At 42.6% G+C, this 13,348-nt stretch overlaps 1 protein-coding gene across 2 annotated transcripts in view; it reads left to right on the top strand.

Moving 5' to 3' along the window:
- The window catches only part of LOC109319341 (tissue factor pathway inhibitor-like), a 75,014-nt gene extending 62,364 nt beyond the window's left edge, over positions 1-12,650 (top strand). For both annotated transcript variants that reach the window (XM_019548828.1, XM_019548827.1), the window contains one exon: positions 12,553-12,650. In XM_019548828.1, coding sequence (XP_019404373.1) covers positions 12,553-12,608 — 56 coding nt within the window. In that variant the 3' untranslated portion in view covers positions 12,609-12,650. The remainder of the gene's footprint in view (positions 1-12,552) is intronic.
- Positions 12,651-13,348: the final 698 nt, after the last annotated feature.

Raw genomic sequence — 13,348 nt, 5'->3', positions numbered from 1 at the left:
GAGGAAGATGGAGGCCCCTGGGCTGAGGGAGGGAGTGGGGCAGGGGCAGGCACTGCACAGCCAGGGTGGAACAGAGCTGCAAGTAGCTCATCCAGAGGGGCACAGGGGGGCAGCTTCCACCACTGCTCGCACCCCAGAAGGACATGGACAGGTGCATGCCCCCAGATCTGCATGTGGGGTGACAGTGGGCTGCCACAGCAGACTGGAGCCTGGACAAAACCAAGCTCTTCTCAGTGGGGTGGGCCAGGGCTGCACTTGGGATGGGCAGCAGCAGCGTTGGGAGAGGGCTACAGGAGGTGGGGCTGCAGCCACCCCAAAATTTACCATAGCCCCCCTCCCAGCTCCACCACCACCTGTTCTGAGCATGGTCCTGGCCCAAATCCACCATCAGGAAGAGCCCAGTGCTGCTGCGGCCCCAGCCCACAGTGGTAGCCTGACCCTGCCCCACATGTAGATCCGGGGGTATGTGCCTCCCCCATGCTCTCCTGGGGGTATGCATATGGGCAGGAGCTGCCCCCCCACACCTTCCAGGTGAGCTGCTCATGGCTCCATCACCTGCTCCATCCCAGCTGTGCAGTGCCTGCCTCAGCCCCAGTTCCACTCCCTCCCTCACCGCTGGTGCGTTGATCTCCTGCCCACACCCCTTCCCTCACAACAGACTTATTATCTGGACCCAGGTGCTCTCCACACTGCCAAGCTATGCAGCTGTGTGCATGCACAGGCCATTTATCAGTGACATTATTGGCCACATCAGCCAAAAAAAGTTGATTGGTAATACAGTCAATTTTCCTTATACTGGTGCGAATTTGATATGGGAGTGATGTATTGGTGCACTTCTAATACTCAGTACTTATTGTATATAGAATGTCTCATTACCAAAGCTTTCTAATAGCAACCAGTCCTACTAATGCTCCTGAGAGCCAGGTGCTATAAGTAAATATTCAGTTATTACCTTATTACAGGCAAGAAAAAAAAAAGACATAAATTTAAGATATCAACTAGTGAATTGTGAAATATTTGTGTTGAATTGAGCTTAACACTTAAGCTATTAGTTTAAGCCTCTTCTCTCTGTACAAACCATACAACCTGATACATATAATACTTAAAACATGCACAGCATTACATCTTTAGAAGGAAGATCAGGTATTGTCCCTATATGCAATTTACTGGCAAAATCCCTCTCTTGTTTTGTTTTTTGTTTTCATTAAAGGATTAAATGTGCTAAGAGCACTTCCTCAGGGTCAAAGTTTTCCTTGATGACTTTCAATTACAGCAGGTTGTATATAAATTAGGATAAAGCCCCTTGATCTGTAAACTTCAGCTCAATGTGCAACAGTAACCAAAAAAGCAAATAAAATGTTGGGCATCATTAAGAATGGAATTAGAAACTAAATGGAGAACATCATCATGCTAAATTACAAATCCATGGTGTGCCCACATCTTGAACATACTGTGTGCAGTTCTGGTTAGTGCATCTCAAAAAGGATAAAGTAGAATTAGCAAAGGTATGGAGAAGGGTAACCAAAATGATCAGGAGTATAGAGCAGCTGCCATAAAAGAAGAGACTAAAAAGACTAGGACTCTCTAATTTAGAAAGGAGAAAGCTGAGGGGAGTTATGATAGAAGTCTATAAAATCATGAGGGATGTGGACAAAGTTAATAGGTAACTGTTATTCACCAAGGTCCAGAACACTACGGCTATGTACAGATAGTCAAAAAGCCTGAGGCTGAATCAATTCAATCTTTACACGTTAGTTGAAAGTGCGTAGATTGAACCAACAAGCAAGTGAATAGACATTCACTTTTGATTCCAGAAAAGCAGGCACATTCCTACAGTGGCCCAGGCCTCCCTTCTCAGCTGAAGCAGACAGCTTGGGCCAAGGCTAGTGCAGCACTCTGTGCGGGGGGAGTTTGTAGGGGAGGTGAAAAGCATCCTGGGGTGCTGGAGGATTGTGAGTTCTTATATCTGTAGGGGATCTGGGACAGAAGTTCAATGAACTGATTTAACCTAAGTCAGTTAAGTCTGATACAACATCCATTCAGGTGCATCTTAAACTGGTTTGGGCTATTTTGGAAGTGGTTTATGTGCACTAAACTTCTGTTGTGTTACAGATTTGAACCAATTTCTGATTACGTATACCAGATTAACTTCTGTCTCTAGCATAGAAATAGGAAGCAACCACTGAAATTAGTAAGAAACGAGTTTAAAACTAACAAGAGAAAATACTTTTTTATGCAATGTCTTGTTAATTTATGGAATTCATTACCACAGAAGGTTGTAGAGGCAGACAGCATAGCCAGTTTCAAAAAGGGAATGGATAAATTCATGGAGGATAGATCAATTAATAGCTGTTGAGCAGAATGTTTGGAAATGTTTTCTTTGGCATCTTTACACTAATAATGGTCGATGCAAGGGAGAATAATGAGTAGGGGAAAGACCATTCTAGATTAAGGGCATAGAGCTGGATCAGACCCACAGACCATCCCCAGGCATCAGAGCCAAATCTCAAGGTTTATGTAGTGTGGGCACATCATGCAGTGCAGTCTCAAGACCAAATGTCCCAAGACCACTGTACACTGTATGCAGTGTGCACTGGTTTAATCCAGGCTTGCTTGCAGAGCCAGCATACAGCAAGCACTGAATCAGGTCTGTGGGCCCAATCTGGATTCACCATAGACACAGTGTGCATTGATGATCTGGTGGGACACTGCATGAAGTGTGCACCACAGATTGGCTCCCAGTGCTATGTGTCCAACCCCATGTGCTGCATGTAGAATGCATTGGCCTTGGTCCAGGTGTCAAACTGCATGAGGTGCACAGGTTCAGTCCTGAGCATGTGCTGCTTGTGGCCCCTGCATTAGCTCCAGCATGCAGGGACAGTCTATGGGCCTGAACTGTAGTGGCCCTGGAGCCAGCTCACAGGGCCATTCTGATACTGGCACCACATCCAGCTCACTGGCTCTCTGACACCTCTATACTCTACATATATCTGATTCAATACTCTCCCTCTGTGGCATCCACTCCTGCCACTGTCAGAGACAGGGTACTGGACTAAATGGACCATTTGTCTAACCCAATATGGCAATTATTTCTTATGTAACTGTATTTGTGATGGAGTAAAGTACTTGAAAGTAATATGACTCTGGAAGGAGTTGTGTGAAGGATAAAAAAGGAAAAAGAAATTAAAACCCTGTTGTTCATTGATGATGGAATATTGAACTATACTAAAGAAGCACAAAATCATTTTGATGTGGGGCCTGAGTACAGAACTTGGGTTGAGGATAACACTGAAACAGCAGTTACCTTGAGGACAAGGTACCACACAACCGAAAGAGTTACCTTTAGGGAGGAAGCATTAAATGTAGCTGATGGATTTTTACATATCATGGCTCAGCGGCCATCAGTGATGGGAAGGATTTGAGAAGAGCTGAAAAGAAGATTGCAATCTGCAAAGAAATTTTTACAGTCATTAAGAGATTGGTGCAGGATAGAAACATCCCTAGAGTCGTAATCAATGATGTACAAGGCTTACCAAATCCTTATTGGTATGGTTCATACATTTAGGCTATAAGAAAGAGGGATTTCAGTCAGTCATAAGCTACAAAAATTTGTTTTTTAATGATAATTTTTTAAAAGAATAAGGTACTAATGTTTGCTAAAGAAGCATGATAAATCAGGGGAGTTGAAAGATGGATGCTTTAGTCACATGAAAGAAATGCAAAAGAATAGAATATTTAATAGAAAAGAAGAGAATACTGCCCAAGATGTTGAGAGTGAATGAAGGCTAGTGCCATAAGAAAAGACCATGAAGCAGATGGGGAGACAAGGTGACTGTAGGGAGCAAATCTTGGCAGAAACAAGATGTAACCTAGAAGAAAAGTGGGAGAGAGAGGGAGGGCAGCATGGGCAACCTGAGGGGAGTGGTGGCAGCAGTGGTGGCCAGGCCATGGCAGGGGGGCACAGCTGCAACCTGGCGTGTGAGTGGCTAGTGGCAGGAGGAGGTAAGGACAGCACAGTCCCTTCCCCAGTCTGTTACTCCTTGTACTGCTGGTGGCATGGCTGGAATGAGGGTCCTGGCAGCAGTTACAATGAGTCTTGTTGCCCCACTCTGCCAACCCACACTGGATCCCACACACTGGGCTGTGAAGGAGGGTCCTGCCCATGCCAGTGTGGCCAGGCTGCACCCCCATGCCCTGTTGTGGGTGCAGAAATCTGGGGGAACATGTGCCCACGATGTGTGGCCTATGCCCCCCAACCCCCTCCTGATGTGTCGCCTAGGCCCCCCCATAGACTTACCTGTGGGAGCTGCTCTCCACCATGCTGCTTGGCTGCCACATAGATGTGTGTGCCTGCACATGTACATGATGCCCTCTGCCACTGATCACCTTCCTCCCGCTCCCCCCACACAGCCTCAAGCTGGACCTCTGCCAGCCTGCAAGGAGAAACCCACAGTTTCCTGTGTTTCTGTCCTTTAAAGGATAAAATCTGTGTTATTCTGAAGCAAACAGAAAACTCAGATCCCTGGTAGTAAGTTATGCCAGTATAGAGCTAGACATCATATGACCACTTCTTGTTTATAGCTGTATAATAGTAGGTTACATATATCTGTCATATGTTCTGGCCCAAAAATAAGTGCGTCACTACAATCCTTTTTCAGCCTTTCTATGCACCTTACCAGGCAATTAACTCAATAAATGGAGGCCCACTATGTGGCAGATGTGCCACAAATTAGCTCAGGCAAGTTTCTTTGAGTAGATGTGATATCTTTTATTAAACCAACTGAGTAGTTGGGAAAAAGTTCTTAGCAAGCTTTCGGGCAGTCACCTTTCTTCAGGCATAGGAAGTCTCTGCTGCTCTGCACTCTTCCTGAATGCTACTCCAATCCCTTTCCTCTGCCTAATCTGCTCTTTTTTCTTCTCCCTACTCTGTACTCACTGACCAATTTCCTATTATGATTTCTGCTTCCAACCCTATCTGCTGCTGTTCTCAGCCTGTTCTCTCCGTGATCACTGATCAGCCACATGCCATATGCAATGCTTGTGCCGCTTATGACACTTGTGCCACAGGTTGACCACCCCTTGGTTGCATGCTCACACACGCCCCTATTGGATTCTTTTTTCCCCCTACCCACCAGCTTGGATTTTCATTGTAGTTGGGTTGAAGGGTTGTAGCTATAATTGTCCAGAAAATATGCAAGAAACAAATTTTATTAGCATACAAATAAAATATACAAATCAAGTGGTTCTTAGCTTTGCTCTTTATGATAATCATTTTAAGAATCTCCTGGATGTGGGAGTGAAACTATTCTTGGCAGGAAAATCTACCGCAGGGCAGGAGTTCAACTCAGATGAACATGAAGCCTGGACTCTCTTGATCCAGTATGCACAGCCAACATGAATCATCATACCCCAGTCCATTCCCACATCTAATGTTTCCTTCCTACACTGATGCAGCTTGCTCTGTCAATCTTTCCAGATATTTGCTCTGTTCAGAGTAGAAACTTGCAGCATGTAAAGAGGAATCCTTTGTTTGTGCTGCTATACAAAAAGAAAATGAAAGGGAACAATTGTTATTGGCTCAGAGCAAAGCATCTGCTTAAATACTTTGCTGCATCAAGGTGTAAAAGTTAGCATTTTAATCTGAAAAGGGTTTTGTGCATTGTAACAGGGGACCTGCTCAGGGCCGATCTCGCCATGGCCCGCCCACCCGTTCCTGGGCTAACCGCCCATGTTCTCACCCACCATGCCTTGATGTTAATTGATTAATTAGAAGCTGTTAATTAAGTGTGAGGCTGTTCATGTACTGCCCCCATGCCAGTGGGCACAATCTGGGGCTCCATTCCTCCCCTACACCTCAGCCCAAGCCTCGCAGATGGTATCTTGATGTTCTCGTCATCACCGGCCCCACACTGGACCTCTCCAAGATCCCTCCATTCGGGCAGCCTACCCCACCTTCATTCAGGCTATCCAGCTCCCTGAAACTATTTTCACCTCTCAGGTGTGGTCCCCCCAGGACCTTTGGCTACCAGCCCTGGCCCACCTCCAGGCCAGCCGGAACCCCAGGCCCTCAGCTCTTGGCATCCCCCTCAGTGGGCCCCTGGCCCTTTTGACCGTCCTGGTCCTGGCCATTGAGGGTACTCGCTCAGTCAGGTCCAAGTCTCTAGTCCCTCTGTCTCTCTCTCTCTCTCTCTCAGGGTCTGCCCTCAGGGCCTTACAAACAAAGGGGTTACCCACCCATTAGTGGGGGCTAGGGGTTAAGGTGGCCTGACCTGCCTTCTACCAAGGTGATCACTGGCCTGGCATTTCCTGGGGGGTCCCATGCCATTGGGAGCCCCACGAGGCCACCCACTCCCAGCAGGGTGCAGTATTAGGTCAAGCCCAGGACCAGGAGCCTCCTGACCATCCCCTACAGCTCCTCCCTTACCCAGATGGTATCAGCAGCCCTCCAGCCAGGCAATGTTGTTGTCTGGCCTCTAGCAGCCAAACTGCGCTGTTTATATAGGCACTCCCTGGTCCCAAAATGGCTGCCCTAATCAGGCACTTGGCAACTGCCAGGTCCAGGGTCTTAAAGCGGCAGGCACAAAAAGTGCCCTGCCACATGCATCAAAAAGCAGAATCTCCCCTGCCCCCAACCAGTGTAAACTACTTGTCTAAGATATTTTTTCATAGGATGATACTATTCTGCATGATCAGTCATATAGTGTTAACAGAAATTTTAAAGAGAAAGGAGTCAAATTATAGCATTAATTTGGCATGGCTATTGTACGTTTAAAAAGTATTGGTATTTCTAGACCAATTTTTTTCTTTTGCGGTCACATTATGAAACTAAACAGGGTTTGTATCAGGGACTTAAATTGATATTTTTCATGTAGAAAATCAACCCAAAAATACCTTCCGCAGTTATTAAATGTTCATTAAAATAAGAGAAAATTGCAGTTTAAATTGGAACACTTTAAAACCAAATGCCATGCTATGAATTATCTAAAAAATGTATAAATATTCTTTGTTCTTCAGCAAAATAATTTGAAGAGGAAAGCCTTCCTTAAAAGAAATCTTTCTTATTGGTAAAATGCTATTTTTCTTTTTAATTAGAAAATTAAGATTTTTTTTGTTATTTGTAGGAATTTATACTCATATAGGTACATATAATGGACCCATCAGGATAGAGAGGTAGAAAGTGGACAAAACTCCTTCATTGCTGTGATGCTGACTACAGAAAAGTCAGGGTTTTGGAGTGTGAGGATTAGCTCCTCATTTCCTGCTCACCAGACTGACACTGGCACAATTTGACTGGTATCTAGTTTAGGTTTCAGTTTAGACCGCCAAAGTGTTTTCTCCCTTCTGTTTTCAGATCATGCTCAGGGTGGATTGCTTCTTGCAGCTGTCAGTACTGCATGCAAGCACGCAATCCTCTCATTATTTTGGAACAGTTGGTTGGTTTTCAACTTCAGGTTTGTAAATTAAACCATAGGACAGACGGGATAAATTAAGGAGAGGCTGATACATTCCAGCTCAGGGAAGACAATATTTAGTGATAATGAACAAATTCCATTGGTAAGGAGCTGTAGGGATTTTCCTTTCATTTTGCACAAGGAGGTTGTTATCAAGGTATTCGGCAAGAAAATAGTGGCCTTCCGCCTAAATTCCATGGGGTAAAGCTGTTGGGCCAGATCCTGAGACAGCTTTGAAAGGTGACAAAATTAATCTTTGCACTTTCCTGATTCCAGACCTACTGGGCCAGATTCCCAGCTGGCATAACTTGACATAGATTAGTTGACTGAAATGGAGCTAAACTCATTTTTACCAGCTGCAAATTTGGCTCATTGTGTGCCCAGCTGGTCCCCAGGTCTAATCAGAGCAGCTGTTAGTTGCCTATGGAAGATGCCCTAAACTGACTGAACTTGCAGCCTGGTATTGCACAGCATAGGGCATTTTTTCCACTTTTTTATTGCCTTATTTTCTACACTAGCATAAGGGACTGTAGTAGGTAGCATATAAGCTGAATAAAGTGGTTCTGGCCAAAGTTTACCATTGATGCCAATCAGTCATAAACATGGGGTCTCTGATTAATTTAATCTAATTTTGCAAGTATAATTTAATCAAGATGAATCTCATTGCTGAATCTAGCACCTTAGCTGAAATATCTCATGTCATTATTTAATTACAAAATGTGTAATTTTACCAGTTTTTCTTAGTCTATAAATCAACTGGTTTCTGAATTAATGAGAAATCACAAAGGAACTTAAAATAAATTGTGAAATTCAAAAAAGAGTGTTTGAGACCTGTGTGTGCGTGCTCGCGCGCGCATGCACACACACACACACACACACACACATATGTGTGTATATATGCACACGTGTACTTATAAAACCCTGACATGAAATTGTATCTTTTGACGAACATCTTTGAATCATCATATAAAACGTTATAGGAGGGATATAACGAACTACTCAGTTTAAAAAGGATGATTAAAAATCTTTTAGAGAGGGCGTTTTTTTCTATTAAATTATTATTTAAGTCTTCAATTAAGCTTTTTTTCAATATTACTGGTGTGCTTTTCTGTATAGTCATATTCCCAATCAGAATATTTTTAAGTTTAGACAACTTATCAAAGATAAAACAAAGAACAAAGTTAAGACTCTAGCATGTAGCAGCAAGTGCTTTCTCTGTTACAGTTTGTAGTAGTCTACTTCTGATTATGACAGTTGTACTGTGCAGACAGCAGACTCCAAAAAGAGTCCATAATATTGTGGAGGACCCTGGGATGCTGGGCACTGTGGTTTTGTTCAGAAGGGTAACTTGTACATTCTTTCCCCCAGGCCAGACTTTCCCAGGAGTGATTAATCCTAGTTATTCCCAAGTTATTTTCTTCTCCTAGAGCACTAATTTTTGCTTTGGGAAAAAAAATCCTAAAGATCTATACACTCACACAGAAACTTTCCTGGTAGAAAATGAATTTCTGCATACGGTCAAAGACGAGTCATTGCTTATCTGGTATCAAAGATGTGTCTGGCATGTCACAGATCAAATAAAAACTAGTCCTTTCCTCACTGGGCTTGCCTACATGTGCCTCTAAGGCGCTGTTGTTACTGTGCCATCATTTCATATTTCTCTTTGGAAGTACTAATTGACAGTGCAGTAGCAGCCCATACTGGGCCATGCTGGTGGAGCACTTTTATTTTTAGCTGCTGCATCACTGTAGCAATACTCTATAGCAACGGAATACATTGCTATGGCGACGTAGTGTCTTGTGTAGTAGTAACCACTGTTATAGGCCTCAAATCTGCAGTTTGTTACCTGGCTGTGGAATCCTGTACTGGGGAAGAACCCCACTGATGCAGTCTACCTCCACAAAGAGACTTCAGGATATCTGTTAGGGACTGAAGAAGTTTACAAGTCAGGGGACCAGGGAATAGGTGGAAGTTGAGTATGAAAGGACTAAGTTACAATGCATGTCTTACACAGAATATCTGCAATATTATTTTACTTCATTAAAATGAATTGATTATGTTTATTAGATACTTTTAATTGATATATTATTAATATTGTTTGTTTGGCATCCGTCAATCCTTCTGGATCATGGTTCATGCATGAGAGGTCACACAGACATTTGATGCATATTCGTAGGCAGGATTTTTGGAGGAATGGAGACTGCCCAGACCTTCCATCCCCCATTTAAGCCAGAGACAGAATCCAGACATTTGGTGCCTCCATGGCTGCATTTGTGTAAGCATCCAGGAATTGAACCCAGGTCTCCTGTGTGGCAGGCAAGTATTCTACACTGAACCATAGGGAACTAATTTATACTGTTAATAATAAAGATATGGTATAATACAATAATGTATTATATATAATATATAATATTAAAACAATTATAATAGTGTTAGTTATAAACAGTATTTAAAGGATATCTTATAAAAGAATTTAAAGGAGAAGACTTGCAGGTAGAGTCAAGAAAGGAATTTCAGGCGTAGATAAGTACAGGTGAAAGAAAGGTCAAGGAAACATTTAGACAAGTGATTTCTTAGTTTGTGTTGCCCCCTTTCAGTGGGGCTGGTCTACCTAGGTGCTAAAACCTTACATCTGCCAGCTGCTAATAAGCCATAGACAATTCATACTCACTGTGTGAACCAATCAACATTTTATTTATTATTCATAATTGTCTGAAAAGCAGTTTGTATAAATGAATGTGTGCCTATTACTTCATACACTTTTCACCGAGTCACACAGTACAATTTTTTATACTTAATCATATGAACTAGGGGATCATCCTGAGGCAATGCCTGTTTGTGCATGACTACAAATTAAATCCTCTGTTGACATGCAAAAGATGTTTGCATTAATGTTCCTGGATTAGATCATTTTAGTTCAATCCTATCAAATCATTCTGATTTAGTGAATGTGTTTATGAGTACTCTTCCTGGTTCTCACAGGCCTAATTCTGACTTGCACAATGACTCAAAACTATATCATTTTTGGAGAACTGTGTTGAAAAGTGTCCCTGGCTAGAAAGAATATTCATGTGTTTCAGATCTTGAAGCAGAAAATTGCTGATGTTGTAACACAGTTGCATAAAGTTTTTATAACAGTGGTTTGCCTTCTGTGTTTTCTGGCCAAGGAAACAAATACTTCCCACCTAGCAATGTTTAAATGTCCTTAAAATGGACTAAGAACTAAATGGACATCTTGTTTTCTGAAAAATTACCACCAAACTTTCACTAAAATTAATGGGAGTTATGTACCTAGATGCCCTTAAAATTCTGGCCCTCAGTTAGACAAGGAACTTAAGCCCTTTTCAAAGTGACTCCAGCTCATAATTGTAAAGGTAATTTAAGTAGGATTTAGTTGTTATTCTGTTCAGCATTGTGACATCTATCTGCATTAGTAAACTAAGATCGTTGCCATATAGCAAACTTATCATGCCTGGCGTTGGGGCACTCAAGCACAGAAGAGAGAGAAATTGGCATGAGGATGGAATAATTGTACTGTCTCTCAGCAGTGCTACTTAGCTTGCCTGGAGTACTGCCCATACTTGGCTATAGTGCTTCCAGAGTAGGAGGCATTCTGCATGGAACAGTGCAGTGTCCTGGAGGGGCACCACTGCTGGGCATAGAAAATTTACTTGTAAGTATAACCAAAGTGTGAAATGCCTAACAAATTTTGTTATAGCTTATGCTCCTAGGTGAGTTTCAAAAGATGTTGTTGGAAGGCTTATCTAGAGTCAAAAGCTAAGATTTTTCTAGTGTCTCACCTCTGAACTTTCTCGGAAATACACATGCTTTCCTTTATATTTCTTTATTTTCACTTTGTTGGGCATGAGGTTCTGAAGCATGTAAATTACATGGGTAATGTAACAAATGCAAATCACCACCTTCCTTATGTCCCAGGACATCATCATAAAATTACCATAGCAATAGGGCCTGTTCAGCCTTTATACAAAATATCTCCAAGTATTTTGTTTTGTGGCACTGAAAACTTTCGGCCTGCAGCTTTTGCTGATTGTTACAAATGTGTTAGAATTAGAAGCAGAATACAGAAAATCATATGTTAGAAGTGACAGACTTCTATATTTCTTTGCCAACAGCCACAGTTTATGATCTTGCCAAAACATATGATGGCAGTATACAGCATGGTAGAGTTGGCTGTGTGAAGAGAAGAGCACATGTCAGAACTCTAAAGCCTTGATTTGTTAAATCTGGCTGAGCTCCACTTCTAGCAACAATGTTTGTAGCTTGCAATATGATCACTGATGTCAATGACATTTCAGCATCCTGTTTATAAAACCTGTACTGGGCAAAGTTAAATGACTTGACAGAATCCTGGTTCCATGATCACTTTCATCCTTGACATCAACTGAGTTAGAATTTTATTATCTCTGGTATTTAAATGTCACAAGTGACCCAACTATCACAAGCCTTCCCACATCAGTGAAGCTGAACCAGTAGCCGCATCTAGATAACCGTGGCTGTGCAGTATATGGTGCCACAGACACATCTGTGGTGCCACATACTACACATTCAGTTGTTCTCTGCGCTGCAAGGGAGCAGCACAGAGGGGTTTTTTGACCCCTGGAGAAAAAATCCCATGGAGAGAAAAAGCAAAGCAGCACACACAGAGGCAGCATGCACCACTCAAAAGCAAAGCTGGGCCTCCCAAAGCCATGATGTGGCTGCCAGCCAGGTTCTGTGCAGCAGAATCACCAGTGCTGCAGTCCCAGGAGGGCCCCAGGTAAGGCTGCTGGGGCCAGCCCAGTGCTGCCCCAGCCTTCCCTACTACCCTATGGTAACTTGCTGTGCACCAGACGGCACATGGCACAGGCATTCCCTGGGAACAAGTAGTTGTTCCTGGGGAACCAAACATTCACACCATGTGTGGACACGGCTAGTGTTAGCAAATTTCCCTAATAAAGAGAAGATGGAAGAGTGTTAGTTATACGCTTCTCACTTTGCCCCCAGGGCAGCACTTTAATCATCTCAGAGCCTTACACTGAATATGGTTCGTCTGATAGTCAGCTTTTGTTAACTTTTTTTTTCTGGTTTGTTTTTATTGTAGATCACCCGATGAAGAAAAAGAAAGGAAAATTTAACACAGGTAATTTTTATATTTGAGAACAAGTCTGAGACAAAGAGAATCACACTTTTTGGTAGGTCATTTGTAATGCTCCAGAATCTCTCCTGGTCTGAGCAATAACCTCAGGCTGAAGGAGTGTAGTCACTAGACTTCTTTCACTATTACTCTTTCAGAGGATCTAGTACAAGCATGGTTGCCAAACCCAGTAGTCATTTTGGCAATTTTCTCACTTATAAATTAAATGTATTAACAATTGTTTATTCTGCTTCTTCAAGAACTGCAAGGGTATCAGACTCAGAAGGGAGTCTGAGATAATGTATCTGACCAGTGTATTTTTAACATGCTTTCAGTATCACACAAATACTTCTGCTGCCAGGATGTTGGAATGTGAGGCAACAAAAGTTGTTTTTTTAATCTTGTGATGAGGATTAATGCTTATGTAGCCAGGATTATAGAAGATTTTGTGTCTAATGGTTCAGAGTATTGAGCTTTCAGCTAAGACATAATAAATGTTAGGAACTAGTGGCTTAATGATGCCGTTTCATCAAGCTGTCTAACATATTACAGCTCAAGATCCTAAAATCAAGCATGCTTTCTGCCAGTGGTCCAGAATTGCAAGTCTCCTTCATTGTGAGCCTGAATATACCCAGAAGCAAGGATTTTTTAGGGTAATATATTTTATTGAACTGACTTGGAATGAATACTTTGCATCGGTTTTTCATTAGCCCATAGGAACCACCCTGCCTAACATTATGTGGGATGGCCAGGGCAGGGTAAA

The sequence above is a fragment of the Crocodylus porosus genome, unplaced genomic scaffold (genome assembly GCF_001723895.1).
Source record: "Crocodylus porosus isolate Cpor-Errol unplaced genomic scaffold, CroPor_comp1, whole genome shotgun sequence".
NCBI classification, from domain to species: Eukaryota; Metazoa; Chordata; order Crocodylia; family Crocodylidae; genus Crocodylus; species Crocodylus porosus.
This window is presented reverse-complemented; position numbering and strand designations above follow the sequence as displayed.